The 27,102-nt window shown below is 39.1% G+C and overlaps 1 protein-coding gene across 16 annotated transcripts in view; it reads left to right on the top strand.

Annotated features, from left to right (window-relative positions):
* Nucleotides 1–27,102, top strand: part of NCOA3 (nuclear receptor coactivator 3) — a 134,531-nt gene that overhangs the window by 80,124 nt on the left and 27,305 nt on the right. For 8 of the 16 annotated variants that reach the window (XM_043553736.1, XM_043553738.1, XM_043553741.1 and 5 more), the window contains 6 exons: nucleotides 22,435–22,539; nucleotides 23,419–23,591; nucleotides 24,063–24,163; nucleotides 25,375–25,549; nucleotides 25,817–26,005; nucleotides 26,174–26,275. In XM_043553736.1, the coding sequence (XP_043409671.1) occupies nucleotides 22,454–22,539; nucleotides 23,419–23,591; nucleotides 24,063–24,163; nucleotides 25,375–25,549; nucleotides 25,817–26,005; nucleotides 26,174–26,275 (826 nt within the window). In that variant the 5' untranslated portion in view covers nucleotides 22,435–22,453. Of the gene's footprint in view, nucleotides 1–22,434; nucleotides 23,602–24,062; nucleotides 24,164–25,374; nucleotides 25,550–25,816; nucleotides 26,006–26,173; nucleotides 26,276–27,102 lie in introns of those variants that run through there. The other 8 variants (XM_043553728.1, XM_043553740.1, XM_043553735.1 and 5 more) reach the window with 2 other exon arrangements.

Below are 27,102 nucleotides of genomic sequence, written 5' to 3'. Positions count from 1 at the left end.
TCTATGAAGCTGTGAAAGAATATACCTGTTGTACTGAGGGTAAGATCTCTATGCTGCCATGAAAGAATTTTATGGAAAAATAATATTACTTTTCTCATGGCACTGACCTCAGAAGGTTTGTTCTCTATGCCAAACATTCCTGGGTTTCAAAAATAACATGTTAATTGAAGTTACCTCCAGGTTTTCTAAAACTTTATTCTGCCTTTGTTATAGGAGTCAACTGCTAATTCTAGGGCTAATGTTAATTCCAGCACCATATCATTTTCATGTCAGGAAGATTTGCGTTAAAGATTTTCTTAAAATTTAATTCCAAGTTCATACACAAACCCATCTGCACTTTTCTATTTGTCCATTAAATATGTTTGTGAGATGCTTGAGTATATTATAGCAGTACATCCAGAAATTTTGCTCTTAAGCTTATAACATCAAATAAAAAAAATTACCATGAAAGCCATAATTTTGGTGGATCTGCTGTTTTAGGGCTAATAAAGTGCTGTGGTTACAAGTGGCAAACCTGTTATTTTATTTTAGATAATCTGACCAAACTTAGTCCCTCAGCCCCTTTTTAGTGTGTGTGTGTGTGTGTGTATTTTAAGGTCTTAATACTTTAAAGAGTCTCCTATGAAAGGAAGATTTTTACTAGTGGTATTATAGTTAAAGTGTAGAGATAATTATGTGATGATATGTAAGAGAATATTAATACATTTATAATTTAAAAGCTTAAATATTTTAATGTCGATCAAACAGCAATTTACTTTAAAAATAACTTTTTTTGGGGCACCTAGGCGGCTCAGTTGGTTGAGCGTCTGACTTCGGCTCAGGTTATGGTCTCACAGCTCCTGAGTTTGAGTCCCACATCAGGCTCTGTGCTGACAGCTCAGAGCCTGGAGCCTGCTTCTGCTTCTGTGTCTCCCTCTCTCTCTGCCCCTAACCCACTGCATTCTGTCTCTGTCTCTCTCAAAAATAAATAAACATTAAAAAAATTTTTTTTAAATGTAACTTTTTAAAAAATGTTTCTTTATTTTTGAGAGATGGAGAGAGAGAGAGAGAGAGAGAGAGAGAAAACGCGTGCATGCAGGGGAGGGGCAGAGAGAGAGAGAGAGGGAGAGAGAGAATCCCAAGCAGGCTCTGCACTGTCAGCATAGAGCCTGATATGGGGCTTGAATTCATGAAATGTGGGATCGTGATCTGAACTGAAATTGAAGGTCAGACACTTAACCAACTGACCCACTGAGGTGCCCTTAAAAATTAACTTTTTTGAGCATAGGTCCTATACTACATAGGAATGCTCTTACATTTTTTTTTAAATGTTTATTATTTATTTTTATTTTTATTTTTATTTTTCAACGTTTATTTATTTTTGGGACAGAGAGAGACAGAGCATGAACGGGGGAGGGGCAGAGAGAGAGGGAGACACAGAATCGGAAACAGGCTCCAGGCTCTGAGCCATCAGCCCAGAGCCCGACGCGGGGCTCGAACTCACAGACCGCGAGATTGTGACCTGGCTGAAGTCGGACGCTTAACCGACTGCGCCACCCAGGCGCCCCTAAATGTTTATTTTTGAGAGAGAGAGAGAGAGAGAGAGAGAGAGAGAGAGCGTGAGTCGGGGAGGGGCAGAGAGAGTGAGGGAGACACAGAATCCGAAGCAGGCTCCAGGCTCCAAGTAGTCATCACAGAGCCCAAACATGAGTTTGAATCTCATGGTTCAAACCCGTGAACCATGAGATCACCTGAGCTGAAGTTGGATGCCTACCTGACTGAGCCACCCAGGTGCCATGATACAGGAATGCTTTTAAAAGAAAATTCCTAGTGGGGTGTCTGTGTGGCTCAGTTGGTTAAGCATCCCACTCTTTATATTGGCTCAGGTCATGATCTCATGGTTCGTGAGATCACCCCGAGCTCCATGTGGCTCCGTGTCGATAGCAAGGAGCTTGCTTGTGATTCTCTTTCTCCCCTCCCCTGCTCTCTCTAGCTCTCTCTCTCTCTCTGTCTCTCAAAATAAATAACCATTAAAAAAAAAGAAAATTACTATTGATGGTTGTGTTTTTATTGTTAAAGTCAAAAACTGAAAGTTAAGCTGGTTTGCTTTCGATGAGTCTTTCAAAATATGTAGAGAGAACTGTTAAAGTTCTAAGATCATCTTTGACATGAGCAACAAACTAAACTGCACTAATTCCGTCACTGTAAAGCTCTTGGTGAAAATGGATGGAGATAACTTTTTAGTAATGGTTTACAGTCAAGGTTCATAAAGAGGGCAGTTTTATTGGATTTGGAAAATACAGACAGAAAACATTTGTCACATTGCTAATAACATAGCTCTTATAGTACTTAATAGTGTAACTAGATTAAGAAATACAATTGGCCTGGGCACCTGGATGGCTCAGTCAGTTAAGTGTCCCACTCTTGATTTCCACCCAGATTGTGATGTCCCAGTTTGAGAGTGTGAGCCCCGCATCGGGCTCTGTGCCGACAGCACCCAGCCTGCTTGGGATTCTCTGTCTCCCTTTCTCTGCCCCTCCCCTGCTTGCTCTCTATCTCCATCTCAAAAATAAACAAACATTAAAAAAAAAGAACTATAATTGGCCCACTTCTCAGCTCAATGATCTAAAAAGTGAACTGCTGTACAAATAGTCCAGTTTATATCACTGTTATAAATGGCCCTATCAGATGCCAGACTCTTAGAGTAATTACTTTCTTATGATTCTGTCTTTGTTTAATAAGAATGTTTTTGAATCTGTGTAATATTTAACGTATAAAGCCTGCGTTATTTTGAAGTTGATATTGAAAACCTCTAAACTTCTGACCTTGAATAGAATTTGCTATGTATAACCATTACGTGCAGCTGGTGGATTCAAAATTGCCTGTTCTGGGACTCTGCTTTGTGAAAAATAGTGTGTTTTGGACATGAATGCATGGCAGCTGACATTTATCAAGGATAACAGGAGCCTTACTCATTTTCACATTTTAAAGTAACTTTGAAAGCTTTGCATGTGCACACATGCTCAGCATATGTTCCTAAGATTTAAATCTATTTTCCGTTATGTATTAATGAAACCAAATTTCAGTCTTTAATGAGCCTCAACATTAAACTTCTATGCGAGTACACAAACATCTAAAGACCAATAGTGTAGGGAATGTAATCCGCTCCCATAGAATTTTATCTCTCATACTTTAAAATTATTACAAGTAAAAATGTACCTACTGTATTCTAGGTAGCACTCTTATTACATAATGTGTTATTTGGCATTTCTTTCATTCTCCTATAAAATTTGGGCCTAATGTAGAAGACTGGGTTGTAGAAATTATCTTTTTCTAATCAACTACTGGTATATTGCTCTGCTCTTTGAAAAGATTTTTATAGACCTAGTTATTTTACAGGAGGGTGACATAAATAGAATTGGAATTGCATGATTTTTATTCTTGGTTCTTACCCTTTTAAAATTTTCCTTAAAAATAGATTGCGATAATATTTTAAAAAGAATTCTAGAATAAAACTGTGAAATTCCTGCGTTGGCAAACTTGTTAATTAAAATAACACCTTTTAGTGGTTGATATGGGTTTCAGACACTGCTACCCTTCGATATATTGATATGCAGATTGCACTGACTGGCTGCAAGGTAACAGGAGACATGCCTTGACTTCTGAAGATAAATTGGCCATGCACAGCTGTGATCCCACTGTCTTTTCCTTTCTAGATGTGGTTGAATAGTGTAAGGCCTTTGATACCTGGGTCCTGGGTAGTAAGTTGAAATTTGATTTTTTGTGTATGTGAGTTTTCACTCGGGCTTCTGATAAGCCTGTCTTGTGGTGTGAAGGTACCACGTAAATTGTGGATGTATTTTTACTTAAATGGCTCTCTCTGAATTTGAAATATAAGAAGGTTGAGTTTCAGTTTTTCCCATTTCCCTTTTGGCAGTTAAAAAGGAAGCCATTCTATTAAGAGTGATAAATAGTGAAAAGAATTTCAAATTTAGGCTAGTTAAGTTGCTAAGTGACTTTTTTTCAACATTTATTTTTGAGAGCCAGAGACACAAAGCACAAGCAGGGGAGGGGCAGAGAGAGGAAGACAGAATGGGAAGCCGGCTCCAGGCTCTGAGCTGTCAGCCCAGAGCCCGACGTGGGGCTCGAACTCGTGACCTGCGAGATCAAGACCTGAGCCAAAGTCGGACGCTTAACCGACTGAGCCACGCAGGTGCCCTCTAAAATGAAATGTTTTTAACTTTATTTATTTATTTTGAGAGAGAGTGTGCACAAGCAGGGGAGGGACCGGGGTGGGGGGTAGGAGAATTCTAAGCAGGTTCCACGCTGCCAGGGCAGAGCCTGACGTGGGGCTCGATCCCATGAACCATGAAATCATGACCTGAGCCGAAAGCAAGAGTCATATGCTTGGCCGAATGAGCCACCCCTGTGCCCCCTTGGTCATCTTTCTCAGATCAGTTTTCAAATACATTTGGGAATTTTTCTTTACAATTTGCATCTTAAATAGGAAATTTAGCTTTCCCTTTTCTTTTGGTGCCCTCCATGTGTCCCCTTCTCCCTGGCCTAGCACCCTAGCTCTTTTTTTGTCACCTCCCATTTCCACCCTGCCTTCAGTCTAGGTCCGAGTTTCCATTCTGAAGTATTACTGTGGTATCGGAGAGATGCGTGACTCGTTTCTTCTGCTGCAGGTTATAGTTTGATATAATCAGTATTGTTACTGACAGTCATAGCTTTTCTTCACCTTCCTTTTAGGAATTTTTTGGTTTGGATTTTATCTATGAGCCTTGCATTTTACCTTGTGCATGATTGGATTTCCCGACTGCTTTTGCTAGTGTCAGGTCCTGAATTCAGTAGGTTTAAGGAGTCATCAATTCATTATGGTACATTTGCTCTTTGTCTTGGTCCACAGGCATATTTTTTATGTTTCAGCATGTTTGTGTCCTCCAAAATTAATAAAAAATAATACCTTTGTCATTATTATATTTGGAGTCCTGTTCTTTAAAATATTTATTTTAATTAAGTTTTTAATTTAATTAATTTTTAAATTCTAATTGATTTTTGAGAGAGAGAGAGAGAGAGAGAGAGAGAGAGAGACAGAGTATGAGTGGGGGAGGGGCGAAAAGAGAGGGAGACACAGATTCTGAAGCAGGCCTCAGGCTCTGAGCTGTCAGCACAGAAGCTACTGTGGGGCTTGAACTTGTGAACTGCGAGATCATGACCTGGGCTGAAGTTGGAGGCTTAACAGCTGAGCCACCCAGGTGCCCCTTTTTTATTTTAACTCCAGTATAGTTAACATACAGTGTTATATTGGTTTTAGGTGTACAATATAGTGATTCAGTAGTTCTGTGTGTTAGTGCTGATCATGAGAAGTATATTCTTTAATTCCCATCACCTATTTCACCTACTGCACCCCCCCCCCTCCCCTCTGGTAACCATCAGTTTGTTCTCTGTAGTTAAGAGTCTGTTTCTTGGTTTGTTTCTCTCTCTCTCTCTCTCTCTCTCTCTCTCTCTCTCTCTCTCTCTCTCTCTCATTTCCTTTGTTCATTGTTTTGTTTCTTAAATTCCACATATGAGTGAAATCATATGGTATATTTGTCTTTCTGATTGACTTTGTTTAACATTTTTGTTGCAAATGGCAAGATTTCATTCTTTTTTATGGCTGAATAGTATTCCTGTGTGTGTGTGTGTGTGTGTGTGTGTGTGTGTGTGTGTGTACACATGTGCGTATATACATACACAGCACATCTTTTTTTTTTAATATATAATTTGTCAAATTGGTTTCCATACAACACCCAGTGCTCATCCCAACAAGTGGGATCCCTGCCCATCACCAACTTTCCCCTCTCCCACCCCCATCAACCCTCATTTTGTTCTTAGTATCCAAGAGTCTCTTATCATTTGCCTCCCTCCCTCTCTGTAGCTTTTTTTTTTCCCATTCCCCTCCCCCATGGTCTTCTGTTAAGTTTCTCAAGATCTACATATGAGTGAAAACATACGGTATTTGTCTTTCTCTGACTGACTTATTTCACTTAGCATAATACCTTCTTTACCTTCTTTATCTGTTCTTCTATTGATGGACATTTGGGTTGCTTCCATAATTTGGCTGTTGTAAATAGTGCTGCAGTAAACATGGGGTGCTTGTAATTCTTTGAATTTAGTGTTCTCGTATTTTTTGGGTAAATATTCAGTAGTACAATTACTGGATCATATGGTAGTTCTATTTTTAACTTTTTGAGGAACGTCCATACTGTCTTCCACAGTGGCTGTACCAGTTTGCCTTCTCATCAGTAGTGCACAGGGTTACTTTTTGTCCACATCCTCACCAATACTTGTTGTTTCTTGTGTTTTTTATTTTAGCCATTCTGACAGGTGTGAGGTGATATCTCATTGTGGTTTGAGGTGCATTTCCCTGATGATGAGTGATGTTGAGCATCTATTCATGTATCTGTGGGCCATGTGTATGTCTTCTTTAGTCATATGTCTGGTCATGTCTTCTGCCCATTTTTAATTGATTAGTATTATGTTTCATTTTGAGTTGTGTGTAAGTTCTTTATATAATTTGGATACTAACCTTTTGTTGGATATGTCATTTGCAGATATCTTCTCCCATTCAGTAGGCTCTCTTTAGTTTTGTTGATTGTGTTGTTCTTTGAAGTGCAGAAGCTTTTTATTTTGATGAAGTCAGGAAGTTCTTTTTGATTTCACAGCATGGCCTATTTGTACAGACTTGCAGATAGTAGGTACTGAAATGTTTATTAAATGAATGTATGGAGGATCTTGAGAAGCTGTACCAGTTTCAAACCTTCAATCCCAATCTTAATCTAGTACAGTGGTTCTCAGAGTGTGGTTCATGTTCCTTTGGGGAGCGCCTGAGAACTTTTACAGGGTCCACACAGTTAAAACTCTTTTCATAATAACCCATTATTTGCCATTTTCATTCTGTTGGTGTTTGTACCGATGGTGCAAAATCAGTGGTGCAGAAAACTGCTGACATCTTAGTTTGAACCAAGGGAGTGGCACTACCAGACTGTACTAGCAGTCTTTACATTCTTTACTGCCATGCTCTTGACTTAAAGGGAAAAAACATTTCTCACTTAGGATTGCCCTGCGTGATGCAGCAAAATTTGCTCATTTCATTAAATCTTGACTCTTGGGTACCGTGTTTTTAAAATTCTATTTAGTGAGAATGGAAAACATGTGGAAAGCACTTTGCCCACCGAAGTATAATGGTTATCTTGAGGAATAGCCCTTGTGTGGTAGGTTTGTTAACCGAACTGGCCACTTTTTTTCCATGGAATACCATTTTTACATGAAAGAATGGTCAACAAGCTATGGTTATTGAAACCTGGGTATTTGGCAGTGGTATTTGCCTGGGTATTTGCTCAGAAACTGAGCAAGATGAACCCATTACTTCAAGGAAAGCATGGTATTTGGTAACAAATACTAATGGTATTTGTTGACAGTGATAAAATTTGAGTTTTCAAGTGAAAATTGTAATGTTGGTAAATTTGAACATGCCACCGTGAGTGTAACAGCTTCTCAGTACTAAAGACTTTCAAGATGGAGACTGGTGGTGGTATTAATATGATGGAGATTTTGATACTGTATCATGAAATACCACTATTTGAAAATATCCTTGATCAGTGAACTGATATTGTTAAAATGACGATGTTTGATGTTACAAAATCATGCCTGGGTAAAAGATTTGTTCAGAGTGCAAGCTAGGGGAGTATATTTTAATGTAACAGCACGAAAGGTGGTCAGAATGGTTTCAGATTTCACTCTGCAACTAGCCTTTAAGAAAGTACTTGCCGAGTTTTAGCATAATACCAATTATTATCTACAATAATTTGCAAAAGGCTATTGAGATAGTCCTTTTTTTAACATGAGTACATGTCTCTGAGGCTGGATTTCCTTCGTATGTTTTAGTCAAATGAACATTGCAGCATGTTGAATGGAGAAGTAGGTAAGTGAATCCAGTTACCTTCTTTGAGTCAGACATAGTTGTAAACGTGTAGAAACAGTACCACCTCTCTCACTGATGGTTTTGTTTCAGAAAATTTATTTTTCATAAAAAGTATTTATAAATTTTTTTTAATGTTTATTTATTTTTGGGAGAGAGCGAGTGAGCAAGTGGGGGGAAGTGCAGAGAGAGAGGGAGGCAAAGAATCTGAATCGGACTTCAGGCTTTGAGCTGTCAGCACAGGGCCCGATGTGGGGTTCAAACTCACGAAATGGGAGATCATGACCTGAGCCAAAGTCAGATGCTTAACCAACTGAGCCCACCCAGGTGCCCTTGAATTTTTGTTTTTTAAAGTTTACTTATTTATTTTAAATGAGGGCGGGGGGAGGGAGGGAGGGAGAGGGAGAATGGGGGAAGGGTTCTCTCTCTAGAGAGAAGTCCAAGCAGGCTGCACACTGCCAGCACAGAGCCTGACGCGGGGCTCGAACTCACAGACTGAGAGATCACGACCTGAGCCAAAATCAAGAGCCGGATGCTCAACTGACTCAGTCACCAGGCGCCCCATGTTTATGAAATTGTTAACACGTAATGGGTTTGTTTCAAAATGAATTAATATTTCAAATGTTTGTAAGTTTTAATTTTGAATATGGTAGATATTAATAGATATAACCAACATAACAAAAAAGCTTTGGCATTCCCAGTTTTTAAGGTGTAAAGGAATCCTAATATCACAAAAGTTGAGAATCACTTATGTAGTATTTGGTTGGAACTCTAGAGGCATTTGACTTAAACCTTTCACTCTGCTGTATATATTTGTTGCTTTGAAGCACGTCCAATTCCTGCTGTGGTTGTCTCTGTTCTGATGACCTACTTAAACAGGAAGGGGTCCTGAGCTAATGGTAAAATTTGGCCATTTTCAAGGACACACACAGGTCATTACCCTGAATCCTACTTTTAGTAGTAAGAACCAGATTGACTGCAAAGGTGAGGACTTTGAACAGTTGTATAACATTGAGTGCTATGTCTGATACACAGTGTTCCTGCTTTTGAATTAACAGGTCAGCCTTAATTTTCCAGCAGAGACCTTTCATAGCACATAATACATTTTGGGATACTCTACTTACTATTTTGTTAGTTTTGGATACTGGGTCATTAGTGTGTTAAAGGCAAAAAACTTGTCTTTATTTTATTTTATTGTTTTATTTTAGAGAGAAATGGAGCATGTGAGTAAGGGAGAGGGGCAGAGGGAGAGAGAGAGAATTTTTAGAATGCTCCACACTCAGCGTGGAGCCTGACACAGGGCTCCATCCCACGGCCCTGGGGTCATGACCTGAGCCAAAGTCAACAGTCGGATGCTCAGCCAGCTGAGCCACCCAGGTGCCCCAAACCTTGTCTGTTTTGATCAACAGTTTATCCCAAGCACATGGCATAGGGAACGCAAACTCCTTTCTGTAAGCGGACAACATCCAATATGTTGGAGAGTGATCACTTAAAATTTTTGTCCTCTAGTTTTATTGAGAAATAATTGACATACATTACTGTGTAAATTTATGGTATGCAGCTTGATGGTTTGATTTACGTGTACTGTGAAATCGTTACGATAGGTTCAGCTAATAGCCATGTTCTATAGAAACAGTAAAAAGAAAAGAAGGAAAAATTCTCCTTGTGATGAGAATTCTTAGGAGCTAGTCTTCTTAACTTTCCTAGGGCAGTGTTAGCCCCAGTCCTCTTGGTGTCCGTTACATCCCTAGTGCTTAGTGACCAGTTAAGATGCTTGCTGGGTGGTTGGTTTTAGCCAGTATAGAGGTATGCATGGTTTTACAAGAGTTCATAATTAAATTTTTGCCTCCAGTGTTCTTCAGCAGTAATGAGGCGCCCCCAGTCTTCATTTAATAGACACGTGTAGGCTGGTTTTGTGGAATACAGAAAGAAGCGCTTTAAAGTCATGAGTCATAAAACTGACCTTTGAACAGCAGCGAATAAAAAGCAAGCTATGTTTTATTTAAATTATTTGAGTGATGCTCTTTTTTTTTCTGTTCCTCAGTATTTTATATTCTTTCTTGCTGCAAATTTCTTTTCTGGAACAATCATGACCTAGAGGCACAGATTTTAGCTTCACACAGTGTTACTATATATATTAGCTGTATTTTGAAGGGGGTTTATTTAAGGAGGCAGTTTGAGGGTATTGTTCAATTTAGACTTTGATACTTTTTAAACAATTGTACCAGTGTTACCCCACCTTGAACAGGTATAGTCCTTTAAAAAGGACTTTTTTGAATTTAAAGTTATTTAGGCTAGGAGTGGAATTATAATTGCTGAAAGGTAGTACGCTGTGAGGTCAGAAAAAGAAAAAAGACAACAGAAGCAGCAAACAAGGACTGAGTCACAGACTAATCTGCAGTAAAGATGATGCCCCATTCAGGAAGTCTCATGAGTCAGACTTGCCATGTTGTGTCACTAGCATTCGAGAACATCTGCTCCAATATCTTGGCTTTATTAAAGATGTATTTTTTATTTTTAAGTGATCTCTGTACCCAGTGTGGGGCTCAAACTTAACAACCCTGAGATCAAGAGTTGTATGCTCCACAGACTGAGCCAGCCAGGCACCCCTCCAGTGTCTTTGGTTTTAAAGAAGGAAATCTAGTTAAGATGGGTTTTAGCCTTGATACATCTCTCTCTTTTCCACCATCAGTATTTTTCTTTCAAAAATTAATCCAAGTTCCATATTGTTAATTTTTATTATGTCAGTGTCACAGGTAAACCCTCTGGAGCTATTTTATGTTTTTGATATTGGTGTTCAGGGCTAACTTCAGTACTGTAGGGGGGAGGGTCTTGTTACTTTCGGTTTTTCATTCCGCAGGTACTGCAGTTTGGGAGTATCCGGATTGCCCACTGACCTACAGTTAGCATTCCCTGTTGCTTGCTTTCATTGCTTGCTTACTGCCATTTCCTGTAGCAGCTTTGGTTACTCGGTGGCTAATGTCTGCTCTTAAGTTTTAAAATTTCTCCTATATCTTTTTTTTCTTCTCTGAAGCAGATATAATGGATTAGGAGAAAACGGGCACATGATCCTTTTTACATCTTTATTGCTTATTAATTGAATTTATATCAGATTTTATTTCTGCTTTCTGCAAATGCCCTTCTAACTCATCACTGCTTATCTTAATCCAGGTGCTTTTTACTAGCATTTACCTCAAGGGGGCTAAAAACTTAGTTTCTCTCTTGTCCTCTCTTTGCAGCTTATATTTCATTATATGCCAAGAGAGAACCTTAGGTATAAATAGTTTTTTTTTTTTTTTTAAACATTTATTTATTTTTGAGAGACAGAGACAGAGACAGAGTATGAGCAGGGGAGGGGCAGAGAGAGAGGGAGACACCAGAATTCGAAGCAGGCTCCAGGCGCCAAGCTGTCAGCACGGAGCCCGACGCAGGGCTCTAACTCACAAACCGCGATACCATGACCCGAACCGAAGTCGGACGCTTAACCAACTCAGCCACCCAGGTGTGCCCCTAAATAGTTTTGATGTAGAGATATTTACGTCTGTCAAGGAAAAATTAAACCACAGATCCAGAAGTAAAACAGGATCATAAAGAACCACCACTGTGTGTTTTACCCAATACCTTTGCAGGTGGATATCCTCTGCAGAATCTTCTAAAAGATGTCTGTGTATTCTTATGCTTTTGAATCTTAGGAACACTGAGATATCTCTGACAGTAGCTCTGTTTTCCTGTTTCTTCCCACTCACACTAGTGGGAGAATGTTGTGAATCTGTAAGTTGAGGATAACCTGAATAGTTCTGGCTAATTTGTTATTTGTCTGAAACCTTTTAATTTGTTGTCATATGGGCTATTTGTAACTATTTGTTTTTCACTGGAGAACAGAATTCCTGTCGCTGAACATACATCTTTGTTTTTGGTATTGAAGGATCGCCTTATTCCCTTCGTCCCTTGCTTGCTTTGTATTGTTTTTCATGCTCACATCAAACATATGAATATGTGAGGTGTGATTCTCCTCAGAGTTAACAGGTGATAGACTCTTTAAAGGAGACGAAAGTTTATCTTTTAGTAAAATTGAGATTCAGCTCTCAAGTTTGATTCCAACAAAGCTCCGTTGTCTTTTCATTGTGTCATAGTAAATCAGCTGAAGGATTCATACCCTTGAGTTTTATTTCAATAGGCAGCTTGGAGCCACTATATTTGTTGGAGTGGGAATACCCAAGTGAAAAATGACATGTCAAAAAGAAGCAAAAATGTTCCACAGAGTTTTTACTATCCTTCTAGCCCCCCTTACATATTCTCTGTATTTTAAGGAAGACTGTGGAGTTGGTCAAAAGTGCCACTGAGGGGATGGCAAAGAAAAGAGCAGGAGTTGGATGAAGAACCAGGGGAATGGTGGGTGGGAGCAATAAAAAAAGAAAGAGGAAGGAGTTTGTAATAAGAGTCTTGTACAAGGTTTTCTCTCTCTCTCTCTCTCTCTTTTTAAGTTTATCTATAAAAAAAAGTTTTAAGTAATCTCTACAATCAATGTGGGGCTCAGACTCATGACCCTGAGATCAGGAGTCACATGCTCTACAGACTGAACCAGCCAGGCGCCCCTCCTATAAGTTTTTGTAATGGTTTTGAGCTTGCCGTGTAGAAAGTGGAGACCAAAAAGTGAACAGGAATAGAATGCAGTGTGTAAAACAGTGTAGTAAAAGTATGAAAAGTGCATCAGGATAAGGAAGGGAAAACTTCGTCTAATTGGGAGAAATTGAATGGTTTCCCTAGAGGCGACAGTTGAACTTGATCTTGAAGGATGGATGAGTAGGAGTATTCTAGATAGAAAAGAGATGAAAGGGAAGATTTAAAAAGAAATGAATGACTTAAAAGCAAAACAGGAACTATTCCAGCGATCATCCTTTGTCAGAACCTCTGAGCATAGGTCATTTGGGAGCTGCTGCTGGGGGTGGGGGTGGGGGTGGGGGTGGGGGTGGGGGTGTGCTGAAGAAGTATGGCAGCATGTTTTTTAGAGTGAAGCTGAAATCAGGTTTATGCCGCTCAGGTTAGATCTGAGAGATTCAGTGCATTAAGTTGTAGGGTCAGTGTTACCTTTAAAATAACTAAAGAATTATCCAGGTAGTTAGTACGCTGTCAGGAGAGAGTAATTTGATTTAGATGGAATTGGCGTGCTTAACTCCCTCTGCACAGTGTATATTGGTGAACTTCAACTCCTTTGCTTCTGTGGAGGTTGAGAAGTCTCTTGGCAACAAGCTTCCAGTTGCAACTAACACCTGCTTTGGCTAATTGGTATGCCCAGCTCTGGTAGCAGAGCCTCTGGAGAGTTTGTGTTTGAATTCAACTTCATCAGGTTTAAACTGGAACATAAATGTGAAGGGGCTTTGGGCTCAGCCTGTGGATTGAGAATGAAAAGGCAGGACGTACAAAGGGAGAAGAGAGAGTGAAACCTGTGGATAAAATAGCTGTCGACTTACACTTGGATGCTTTTCAGCTTAATTTGTATATTAAAAAATAGGATGTTTTACTCTATGGTTCTCTGCCAGCCCCCTTTCAAGTTAGCTGGCAGGGTGAACTAAAGACAGGAGAAGAATGACCAGAACCCGAGAGCATACCCTTTCTGTCATATGTCCTCACCAAGGTAGTTTACTGTGGACACTGTTTATATGCCTTTTCTTTTTAAAAAAACAACTGTAGGCTGGTAGGTTTCCTATCAGCTCTGTTCCCATGACACTATGCAGCGCCTTCATTTTAAAACTTACCAACCTGTGTTGTTACAATCATTTATGCTTTCCTCTTGTGCTAGCCTGAGAGTTGCCGCAACGTATGCTGTCATTCGTCTCTATTTCCTGGACCTGAAGTGGTTCTGGGCATGTAAGTGTTTGAGCTGAAATGGAATTAGATTGAAAAATGGATTGCATTAGGTAGTTTTTTCTTGATCCCGCTAAATAAACATAACAGGTTATCAGCAACAAAACAAAAGGACATTGCCAGTTAAGTTTAATTGAAACTTTCCCTCTCTTTTCTCTCCTTGTCTCCTTTCAGCTCTTGTCCTCTTTGCCAGGGTTGAATTAAAATATAAAAGTAGGAGATACTCACTGGAAGAAGCATCCAGTTGATGAGGAAGCTTTCATAGTGGTTCCATGTTTATGACACTCCCACCCCCTCCCCCATGGTCTCTTAAACACACACAGGTTCTCTTTCCTTCAGTCCTTTCCTCTGTGGTGCTGGTTCTTTTGGAGCCACACCATAGATTGAAATAAAACCTTTAACTTGATATTTTAGAAAATACAATTTTGTAGGATTAAAGCTTTAACTAGTGGTGACTATGTACTAAATTGTCTCAAGTAAGAGTGTCAATTTGGAGCTTTTAGTTTTGGGTAGTGATTTATATATATATTTATATGTTTAGAATGTCTCATAATTTTTCCCAAGAGCAATTTTTTCCCCCTAATTGGATTGAGCAGTCTCTGCTTTTACATACAGCTTCAAGTGGTTTTCAGTAAATCATTCCAAATCTATAGTTGTTGTTGGAAAATTTTCCTCAAGTTACTGTGATTCTCAGGAGACACCCAGAAACACTCCCTAATTACCAAGTGTATTTAATCATACCTTGTATAAGTCCGCCAAACAGGCCTGATGAATAAACTGAATTACTGGTGGGATAGTCAAAAGTTTTTGGCCCCAGCATTTAACCTTAGAAAACCCAAGAATAAAAATACTTGACAGGCTATTTTAGGGTATAGTTCATGCTTTTCTGATCTCAAGTTTTCTTCTTGCTGTTTAAGCCGAGACAGTTGATTTCAAGTGGAAGTAAGGGTTATGGTTAATATTAGACTACCCCCCAGAGGGCCATTTATCTGGTGACTTGTAGACCAGTGGTTAGTTTTGGGGACTTGAGAGGAGTAACAGCGTTAGTACCCGTTGAGTTGGAGTGGCTCCTTGCCTCTGCCCCTGATCCAGCATACCCACAAACCCTGAGTATACAACGTCTCAGTGTTCTTACTGATGAGCTAAGAAGTTTTCTAGGTAATCGGTTGGAGATGGTGTGATTCAAAAAAAAAAGTTTATTTCAGTGAGGGATAAAATGCCCAAGGAACATATGATACAGATTTGTTGGTCTGAGTCCTAGTTATGCCATCCAGTATCTGTGTGTGATCTTTGGAAAGTTATTTAGTTGTGTACTTATCTATAAAATGGGAATAATAATACATATCTTCGAGAGTCATTGTGAGAGATTATGCAGAATATGCGATATGCTCAGCACTGTACTGCCACAGAAGTTATCCCCTTCCCTTTCCCTTATTAACTTTAGGAAAACTGAAATATTTTCGTTGGTTTCTGTGCCATTTGAGATTTACTGGGTAACATATCATCCCATTTTGGCGTGGCTTTTCTTAGACCCTCCTCCCCCGCACCCCCCCCCCCCCCCCCCCAACTTGTGGCTTACCTAATGGGCGTTAGCACTGTTGTTGATTGGTATCTTTTCCTTTTGGACAGGAATACTTCCTGTATCCTTGTGCATCTGGCTAGTTGTACACAATCAAGATTTTTCTCTCGTCTTAACTGTCAAATAACCAAAAGGAAAGCTAGTTGATGCTGCTCTGTCATACACATAACATTATCGTGACTTTTGAGTGACAAGTAAAATTCTTCTTTTTTTTTTTTAAATTTAAAAAAAATATTGTAAAAATGGCTTAAGGATCCAGATGGCTGTGTTCACATTGAAATACTGAATATGTTTTTGGGCCTTTGAATTCTGATTCAATGAAAAGTTCTCCACTGTAGTCCTTTTAGATACTGTGGTGTCAGGGGCTTAGAAAAGCTTCTGTGATTGGATTGCATTCTGCCTGGAAGTGTGGTTGAGGTGGACCTCCAGCTTAATAATCAGTCGGAGGACATCTCTTCATTAGCAGCTTCAAAGTATATCTGTGCAAATCATTATTGGATTTATGAGGGGATTTCAGGAGTTACTTGGGCAGGTATATATTGTGTCTTAATTTTCTACTCAGCTGTGTAGATGATCTTTAATTGTAGGGAGTCAGAATTTAGAAGGGGCTCAGTATTCATAGACTGTTCTTATCAAAGATACTTTGGGGCTCTTGTGCTGTATTATTTCCCCTTTGAATGTTGATTTTACCAACTCTGCATATCCTCTAACCTAGATGGGTAATAATTTAAGATGTAAAAATGTAAGCTATACAGTTACTGATTTATGTTTCTTAACTTTTAGTTTTTTGGGGGGAAGAATTATTCATGGGCCTAGTATGTAATGTCTTCTCTCCTCCCACCTTGGTTCTTGACTACTGACTGAAAATGATCTAAATTTAGGATGTGTACACTAAACATTGACCTCTCGTAGCTTAGAAAGAGTAATTTACCAAAATAGATAATATATCCCCTCAGACAGATAGTTTTGAGTCCGTCTTTGCCAGTGAGAAGCGGGCAGCAGACTTGGCAAGTAAAACAATGCTATTGACAATTTTTATGTTTGTAACGAAGATTAATACCAAATAAACAAAACTATACGTAAAGTATTTGTCATAGTCATTTGTGCTCAGGAATAATTGTATTAGCTGTTGTATATGCTGAAAAGTATTATTTTTTAAGCAGAAATAGTTATAATTTTTCATATTGAGCATTTTCTTGGTCATAATGAAATTTAGGAGATATATTTGCTGATATACTTTTTTGTTATTTTAACATATCATTCACTCTTGGAAATCATGTGGTCTTTTTTTTTTTAATGTATTGTGCAATAAAAATCTCCCCCCCTTTTTTTCAATATATTAAGTTTATTGTCAAATTGGTTTCCAATCCCTCCCCCCTTTTAAAGTTTTTATTTATTTTGAGAAAGCACGAGCATGCACAAACGGTGGAGGGACAGAGAGAGAGGGAGGGAGGGAGGGAGGGAGAGTATCCCAAGCAGGTTCTGTGCTGTCAGTGTGGAGCCCACTGTGGGGCTCAAACTCATAAACTGTGAGATCGTGACCTGAGCCAAGATCAAGAGTCCAATGCTTAACTGACAGAGCCACCCAGACACTTCAAAGCCTTTTTTTTTTTTAAGTTTATTTATTTATTTTGAGAGACAGAACGAGTGCACGGCCCATGCATGCATGGGGTGGGGTAGGGGGAGAGAATCCCAAGCAGGCTCCACACTGTCAGCCTAGAGCCCAGCTCGGGGCTCAGACTCACAAACTGGGAGATCATGACCTGGGCCCAAATCAAGAGTCAGTCGCTTAACTGACTGAGCTACCCAGACGCCCCTAGGTATCATGCAGTAGAAATTGGCAAATCTTTTCTTTAAAAAAAAAAAAAAAAAAAAAGACCGAGAAATATTTTATATCTTAAATAACGAAACCTTCATGGTTTTTACATTAGAATTTAGCGTTAGTACATTGCTGGATAATTGCCTTTGTTATTTAGAGGTCAGTGGATTCTGTGAAAGAGTAAATTTGGTGACACATAGACTAGACAGTCATGCACATTATAGCTTGTTGTTATGCCACATGAAGAGAAAGAGCCACGTCTGTATACATGGACACATGTAGATATATTTATGTTTCTCCCAGTGCACATAAAAATTGGCTTAATGTGAATGACTTGGGTGCATTTCCTGTTTAGACTGAATATAATTATTATTGATTTCTTCCATACTAAGAGATTGTCATGGTTTTGATTCTCTATTGATACAATCTATGCCTTTAAAACTCATTTTGGTGACATCCTATATCAAGTGTAGAAGTGAAAATTTTATAAAGTTTTAACTTTGGGGCACCTGGTTGATTCATTCGGTTAAGCAACTGACTCTTGATTTGGCTCAGGTCATGGTCTCAAGGTTTGTGGGCTCCACGCTGATAGCATGGAGCTTGCTTGGGATACTCTGTCTCTCCCTCTTTCTGCCCCTCCCCTGCTCTCCCTTTCCACCACATCCACCCTCCCCCCCCCCCCCCCCCACATGCACACTCCTTCTCTCAAAATAAATAAATAAACTTTTAAAAAGTTTTAACTTTTATATAGATTAGAATGAAGGGAATTCTAAAGTATGACTTGTTGAGTGTTCTGTTCATGCAATATTAACTCACCACCTATTACATGCTAGGCACCTTACGCTCTACTGGAGATTCAGCTTAACAGCAAAGAAGGGTGAAATAATACTGAAAATATAGAATAAATTATGTCTTTCAAATGAAAAAATACTATTTATTCACTAAATAGTTTGCCATTGAATTTTGGGTATTCAGTTTATGTTTAACGTCAAAGTAAGGAAATAATATCCAGAATGTGGAATAGATTTTATGTATATTATATAATGCATATGTATATATAACATACATATATTTATACAAGTATTTTTTTTTTTCAACGTTTTTAATTTATTTTTGGGACAGAGAGAGAGCGAGCATGAACGGGGGAGGGGCAGAGAGAGAGGGAGGCACAGAATCGGAAACAGGCTCCAGGCTCCGAGCCATCAGCCCAGAGGCTGACGCGGGGCTCGAACTCACGGACTGCGAGATCGTGACCTGGCTGAAGTCGGACGCTTTACCGACTGTGCCACCCAGGCGCCCCTATACAAGTATTTTAATTTTTTAAATTTTATTTGAGAGCAAGCGAGTGAGCTGAGGAGAGAGGGGGCTGAGGGACACAGAGATAGAGAGAAAGAAATCTTAAGCAGGCTCCACATTCATCATAGATCCTAACCCAGGGCTCGATCGCAGCCCTAGGATCATGACCTGAGCCAAAATCAAGAGTCATATGCTCAACTGACTGAGCCACCCTGGTGCCCTGGAAATAGATTTTATATATACATATTTTTTTCCTATTTTATTTATTTTAAATTTATTTTTAATTTACATCCAAGTTAGCATATAGTGCAACAATGATTTCAGGAGTAGATTCTTTAATGCCCATTTAGCCCAATCCCCCTCCCACAATCCCTGTTTGTTCTCTGTATTTGAGTCTTTTATGTTTTGTCCCCCTCCATTTTTATATTATTTTTGCTTCCCTTCCCTTATGATCATCTGTTTTGTATCTTAAATTCCTCATACGAGTGAAGTCATACGGTATTTGTCTTTCTCTGATTAATTTTGCTTAGCATAATACCCTCTAGTTCCTTCCATGTAGTTGCATATGGCAAGATTTCATTCTTTTTGATTGCCGAGTAATACTCCATTGTATATACAGACCACATCTTTATCTGTTCATCCATCGATGGACATTTGGGCTCTTTCCTTACTTTGGCTATTGTTAGAGTATATTTTTAACATAAATATTATTACTCAGGCGCCTGGGTTGCTCAGTTGGATGAGCATCTGACTTTGGCTCAGGTCATGATCTCATGGTTCATGGGTTCGAGCCCCGCGTTGGTCTCTGTGCTGTCAGCTTAGAGCCTGGAACCTGCTTCTGATTCTGTGTCTGCCTCTCCCCCACTTGTGTGCGCTCGCTCTCTCTCTCTCTCTCAAAAGTAAACAAACATTAAGAAAATGTTATTATTCACTGAATAGTTGGCCACTCAATTTAAAAGTAACTTTGTGAGTGAAACAAATACAAAATTAGTGTATTGAGACATAGCTAAAACTATTTTTCTGTACTTAAGGACTGTTTTATGAAAATTGGAAATAAAAACTGAACATGCTTTAAAAATATTTTTACTTGGGAATAATTTTAAACTAAAATCAAAGTTGCAGGAAAAAGAATAGAATTTAAAGAATTTAAAAGTTTCTCTTCTACCAGGTTTTATCCAGTGCCAGTATTTTGCTATCCTCCTTTCTCCCTCTCTTTTGCTTCTCCTGTTCCTTTTCTCACTCACCTAAAATGGCCTTTACCATTGGAGGGCCATTTACATACATAATGACCCATTTGCTGTAAATATGAAGAATAAGGATAGCTTCTAGGGCGTCTGGGTGGCTCAATCAGTTAAGCGGTCGACTTTGACTCAGGTCACGATCTCACCGCTGGTGGGTTCAAGCCCCGCATGGAGCTCTCTGCTGACAGCTCAGAGCCTGGAGCCTGCTTCACATTCTGTGCCTTTCCCTCTCTAACGCCCACCACCATCCCCCGCATTCTGTGTGTGTGTGTGTGTGTGTGTGTCTGTCTCTCTCAGAATTAAATAAACGTTATATATATAAAAAAAGAATAAGGATAGCTTCTTAAATATGTACAGAACTCAACTTCAGTAAATTTAACATTTATAAAATAATCCTGTCCTCCATATTTTAAATTTGTCAGTCGATCCCATAATGTGCGTTATAGCGTCTCCCATCTATAGGACAGAATCCAGTATGGGATCATATATCATATTTGTCATTTCTCTTTAGTTTTCTTTAATCTGGAATATTTATAGACTCGTATTACATTGTCATTTTTGAAGAATACATTTTTTTCTGGCATTGTGAGATCTGGGTATGCTTTAAAACCATAATATTAAGCCAGTATTAATTAAAGATATTTTAAGTTCTGGGGCACCTGGGTGGCTCAGTTGATAAAGCGTCCGACTTCGGGTCAGGTCATGATCTTGCAGTTCGTGAATTCGAGCCCCATGTCAGGCTCGGTGCTGACAGCTCAGAGCCTGGAGGCTGCTTCGGATTCTGTGTCTCCCCCTCTCTCTGTCCCTCCCCTGCTCATGCTCTGTTTCTCTGTCTTTCCCCAAAATAAGTAAACATTAAAACATTGTTAAAAAAAAAAAGGCATTTTAAGTACTTTACTCTCCTTTACTTTAGCTTAATGTTGTGAGGAGAAAAAGACTCTTGGAAACCTCTCTGCCTTTCAGCTTTGATTTTACATTTTACTACCAAACTTCTAGGTAGAATGAATTTTATTGGTATTTAATTCATACCTACAGTATCTGTACAGGTGATGTCATAATCTAGAACTCTTGGTTAGTGATTATGTGGTTTTGATTTTTTAAAAGCTATGCTTTTTAAGTTTCATTAGCATCTTGTATGAAATTTTGCATTTTTGTCTCCTCTCTCTCTGTAGTATTGTGCCACCTAGTGGAAATTTATGTCCTTCAGTATATGTCTAAAAATCTAGATGGAATGCAAGATGCATTTTAACATACTGAGAAAAAGTTTGGAAAATTCGAACTTCTTGATTGACTTGGAATTCTTTAGAACAAGGATTGTCTTCCTAAATAAGAATTTAGGACAAATAAAATTCTTTGTACGCGAAGGTTTAGTAGAGGTCTTAAAATTATGAGCTGCTGACTGTTAAAACACTGTTACTGTTTCAACAAGAAACACACTACATGGGGTGGGGTGCCTGGGTGGCTCAGTCGGGTAAGTGTCTGACTTCACCTCAGGTCATGATCTTGCGGTTCATGGCTTCGAGCCCCACATCAGGCTCTGTGCTGACAGCTCAGAGACTGAAACCTGCTTCAGATTCTGTGGCCCCCCCCCCCCCCCCCCGCCTTGCGCATGCGCATTCTCTCTCTCTCAAAAATAAACATTAAAAAAAAAAAAGAAAATAAAGAAACACCCTTCGTTATTTTCATCATTGAAACCTTAACCAAAACATTATATTTCCATCAGTCGTTACTAAAATGATTGTTGCTATTTAGATACCATGAAATCCCCCCCCCCCCCCACTTTTCATTGTGCATCTACTCTCCAGGCCTTATGTAGTGGGGCTTACAGATTATTTACATGCTCTAAGATTAGTTTTGAAGTCATAGAAGAAAAACACAGTGGGTAATAAACATTAATGAAATCGTTTAAAGGAAAGCAATGTGCTACTTTGAAAATAGCCTGAAAAAAAACTGTAGACATGTATCATTTGAAGACTCCTTACCAAGTGACAGGATAATCTCTAATTTGTCCTTAGTTGGGTATAAATAAAACTCAGGATTTTTTTCTTATTTTCCATTTTGTTTTTATTTGAGAGAGAATGAATGAATGAATAAATGAATGAATGAATCTTGAGCAGGCTCCACGCTCAGAGCAGAGCACAAAATGGATGGGGCTCCATCCCACGACCCTGGGATCATGACCTGAGCCAAAATCAGGAGTCTGATTCTCAACCGAGTGAGCCACCCAGGCACCCCTAGGATTTTTTTTTTTTTTGAGATTTTATTTATAAGTAATCTTCACACCTAAGGTGGAGCTTGAACTTGGGACCCAAGATCAAGAGTTGCATGCTCTACCGACTGAGCCAGCCAGGCACCCCAGGATTTTATCACTTGGAAAAAGTTGATGGTCTCTTTTTCTTGTTATTAAATATGAAGAAGATGCCTTCCTCATCCTTTGAAGTATTCAGAGTATTCAACATACACATTTTTAGTGGGACTTGAGAAACATTTTAGTCTTGGGGTTTGACATTCTGCAGAATTAAACTAGAATATGAACTTCTGACGTTGTCTTCAGGGTACTCATTTATAATTAAGAATATTAAGACTTACCTAACCATTTAGGGAAAGTAGTTCTGAATTATAAGATTCAACCATTCAAGCATACAACATGGGTATTTTACAATGTTTTCATCTTATCATCATTCTTTCTTAGTTGCTGATGTATAGTCACAATGAGCGGATTAGGAGAAAACTCCTTGGATCCACTGGCCCCTGATTCACGAAAACGCAAATTGCCATGTGATACTCCAGGACAGGGGTAGGTCGTTTATTTCCTGATCCTTCACCAAGGTCTCCTCCCGCTACCATTATTTTTTTGACTTAAAACGAACATTTTAGCTTTCTGTTGTTCAAATTCTCAGGTAGATTTTTGTCTTCGCTTAAATAATATGATTTTGCTTTGAATTAAGTAGAATGGCACAGTGATCAGATAGACATCCTTGTGATATAATAGAAATCTTATTGGTGATTCAGATAAAAGTGAGTTAGTCCAATAACTAACACTTTTGAGGTAGTGTGAAGCATTTCTTAGTGAAAGAGGTAGGTAGGACTCAGGAATAGAGCATCAAGATTGTTACAAATCAGATGACTCTTTAAATTCCTGTAAGAAGATGCTGTAAGTTGGTATTTTGGCCTTTGTGAGGTTTCATCGTCCTTTTCCTGAATAAAGTTTGCAGTTTAAAAAATAGAAATCTAATATTTCATGCAATGTTACGCTAGCCTTTTTAGTATTTGCCAAGGTCACTATGACTTGAGTTTTAATGTGATTCTTACAAAGTAAAAAATGGCTTATAAGCCTTATGTAAAACCTTGTCATTAATACATAGCTAACACTCTTTTTGTTATTATTTGTTGTTTTACTGTCTCTTTGATGTAAAGGCTGTCTATCCTTATTTTCTGCATGGTCAGAGGCTAAGTGTCCCCAAGGCCACCAGGCTAACCAAAAGGTGGACTTGAATTTAGGTTTGCCTGAATTTCTGCTGTATTGTACTTCTTCTCCAAGATGAGTTTTTGATGGTTTCTATTGGCTAAATTTTATTTGCTTATGTATGAAGGTGCTGGTGATTCTGCTCCCGGCGTTTTTTTGTGATAGGTACATTCATGGCCTTCTCTCCCCTCCCCCAATCTTCTCTCTCAGTCTTACCTGCAGTGGTGAAAAGTGGAGACGGGAGCAGGAGAGTAAATATATTGAAGAACTGGCTGAACTTATATCTGCTAATCTTAGTGATATTGACAATTTCAATGTCAAGCCAGATAAATGTGCAATTTTAAAGGAAACAGTAAGACAGATCCGTCAAATAAAAGAGCAAGGTAATACAAAGTAAGAAAAACACTCAAATCTTTTCAGAAGGAACTTGTTAACTATGTTTACATTTGCCTTTTTGCTACCTTGTTGCTCACGTGTGGACTAGTGGGACCTGTCCTGTGTGGGATTGGACAAATGAGTTGGCCAACTTAGTACTCCTTGAGAAATAGTTAATAGAGCATTAGAAAGAGGCCAGTGTTCTCACCCTGTCCCATGTTAGTTGCCTTTCAGGAAGCCATGGGATAGTACATGTAGTAGTGAAAGAAAATTAAGGGTATCTTTTGCCCTCCTGGGTAACTCAAGTTTTAAGATTTAAAAATTGCAGAATTGGTTTCTTATCAGGAAATGTTGTATATGTGCATATGTATGCGTGTGCGTGCGTGTGTGTGTGTTCGTGTTCTGGGGACTGTTTGGAGGTGAATTTGATCTGTAACTGATATTTGTGATGTTTGTAGTATTGTCTTCTGTCTTTTCAGGAAAAGCCATTTCCAATGATGATGATGTTCAGAAAGCTGATGTATCTTCTACGGGGCAGGGAGTAATTGATAAAGATTCCTTAGGGCCACTTTTACTTCAGGCAAGTATATTATACTTGTGAGGAATTTTTAAGACTTAAGAATATGCTTTTTGTGACGTGCTTAAACATTGTTTTGTAAGTAGTTGTCCTCAATAGGTATGATTCGCCGCCTATAGCTTGTTTCTCTCGCTGTAAAGCAGGAGACGGGAACAGAGAGGAGGCTCTTCATAAAGTGCAACTGTTAACTTGTTTTTGTTTCAACTAGTTCACTTCAAGTACTTCTCAGTTGCTCGCTTCAGTTCTTCTTTGTAAATTCTCACTAGGGAGTGGGGTGGCTCCTGTAGCTTGATTTCGTATCAAATGGAAAACCAGGAAGTGCTAAGGATATTTCATTTTTAAAAACTCTTTTCAAGATGTAATTCTTCAAACATTAGATTAGACATTCATTCAGATTTTATGTTGGCTGTATCTATGTTTTTTTCCTCAAATTCTTTTTTTTTTTTTTAATATTTTTTTTTCAACGTTTATTTATTTTTGGGACAGAGAGAGACAGAGCATGAACGGGGGAGGGGCAGAGAGAGAGGGAGACACAGAATCGGAAACAGGCTCCAGGCTCTGAGCCATCAGCCCAGAGCCTGACGTGGGGCTCGAACTCACGGACCGCGAGATCGTGACCTGGCTGAAGTCGGATGCTTAACCGACTGCGCCACCCAGGCGCCCCTTCCTCAAATTCTTTTTATTTTTAATTCTTTAAATACAATCCTATAGTAATTGTGCTGTGTGAATAGAAATGGCTAAGTGGCGGCTAATAGTTGTTTGCAGTGGTTGTTAAATCACTAGTAGTTGTAAAAACTTCTGTTTAGTGCCAAGACTGCCATGACAAAATATCACAGATTAGGTGGCTTAAACAACAGGAATTTATTTTTTAAAGTTCTGGAGGCTGGAAGTCCAAGGTCAAGGTATTGGCATGCTTGGTTTCTCTTGAACCCTCTCTGCTTAGCTTGTGGATGGTTGCCTTTTCCTTGTGTAATTCACATGACCTTTTCTCTGTGTCTGTGCACCCCTCGTATCTGTCTTCTTCCATAGGAACATCAGTCCTATTGGATTGGAGCCCTAGTCTTATGACCTCATTTAACCTTAACCCCATAACCAGGGCCCTGTGTCCGAATATCCGCATATAGCCACATTGAGAGTTAGGGCTTCAACATGTGAATTTGGGTGGGGGAGACAGTTCAGTCCATAATAGCCCATATTAACCTATCCCACTTTAGGCATTGGATGGTTTCCTGTTTGTGGTGAATCGTGATGGAAACATTGTATTTGTGTCAGAAAATGTCACACAATACCTGCAATATAAGCAAGAAGACCTGGTTAACACAAGTGTCTACAGTATCTTGCATGAAGAAGACAGAAAGGATTTCCTTAAAAACTTACCAAAATCTACAGGTAGTCTTTTAATGTGTATTTCCTTTCTTAATTTTGTAAACACTAAAAAAAAGGTTTATTTTTGAAGGAAGGGGCAAGTTGGGGAGGGGCAGAGAGAGAAGGAGACAGAGGATCCGAAGCAGAGCACAGAGCCCCATGTGGGGCTCGAACTCATGAACTGTGAGATCATGACCTTGAGCCGAAGTTGGACGCTTAACTGACTGAGTCACCTAGGCACCCCTGAATTGCCAGCTTTTTAAAAAACTTTTTTCAATTTGTTTTCCAAAGTCAATGGAGTTGCCTGGACAAATGAGACCCAGAGACAAAAAAGCCATACTTTTAATTGCCGTATGCTGATGAAAACACCACATGATATTCTGGAAGACATCAACACTAATCCTGAAATGCGCCAGAGATATGAAACAATGCAGTGCTTTGCCCTGTCTCAGCCTCGAGCTATGATGGAGGAAGGGGAAGGTAAGATTGACCACATGTTTGAAATGTTTTTCAGACAGCAGCCAAATTTGTAGTTCTATGATTTCCATTGTTGTATTCATTGACTGAATTCCATGTCCTTACTTGTCTATTTAAGAGATCTGTCCAAAAGTTAAATGTAATCCTTACCTGGTTGAATTTGTATTGTAGATTTGCAATCCTGTATGATCTGTGTAGCACGTCGCATTACTACAGGCGAAAGAGCGTTTCCCTCAAACCCCGAGAGCTTTATTACTAGACATGATCTTTCAGGTAAAAACTTTGTGTATGTGTGTATATACATTTTATTCATTTGAGAGTTATTATGAAAGTTAACTATTTTTGCAGCCTGCACGCTCATGTAAAAGTACCTATACCCACTGTAGTGAATGCTTTGCATAGATTATTTCTTACGTTTCTTTTTTTTTTTTTTTTTTTTGAAATTTATTTATTTTGAGAGAGAAAGAGAGCACGCAGGCGCGGGCGAAGGGCAGAGAGAGGGAGAGACAGAATCCCAAATAGGCTCTCCACGGTCAGCGCAGAGCCCAAGTGGGGCACAAACTCAAACCGTGAGCCGAGACCAGGAGTCAGATGCTCAACCGAATGAGCCACCCAGCACCCCCATTTCTTATGTTTCTTATGCAACTCTTAAGATTCAGTAAAACCCTTGGCATTTGAGTTGGGTATATTTGACAGTTAAGCTCCCTCAAATAAACAAATAAAAAATAAATGTAGAGACACCTAGCTTTCTCTCCCAATAGCATTTGAAATCAGTTTATTTCTTTTCTCTAACTTCAAACACATTTTTCATAAACAAGTTTTCAAAAATACGATAATTTAAGAATTACTGGGAGTAATTTTTGATATCAACATGAGCTTCAGACTTGGTCTGCCCTTTTTTGACTATGGGAATAAAGACTTAAAGCCAGTGTAAGTGATCAAGCACATTATGAAATTAAATGTAGTTGCATTATTATCTGTATTCACCTTCAGGATTGCTCATGCGATCATCTAACCCTAAATGGTGATGTCAAGGCTTGTCTTGTAGGTGCCATCCCAGAGATGAGGAAGCAGGTCGGGCGGCAGAGATTGAGTTCCTT

The sequence above is a fragment of the Prionailurus bengalensis genome, chromosome A3 (assembly GCF_016509475.1).
Source record: "Prionailurus bengalensis isolate Pbe53 chromosome A3, Fcat_Pben_1.1_paternal_pri, whole genome shotgun sequence".
Lineage (NCBI taxonomy): Eukaryota > Metazoa > Chordata > Mammalia > Carnivora > Felidae > Prionailurus > Prionailurus bengalensis.
Note: the sequence above shows the minus strand (reverse complement) of the source record. Positions and strands in the feature narration are given on the sequence as shown.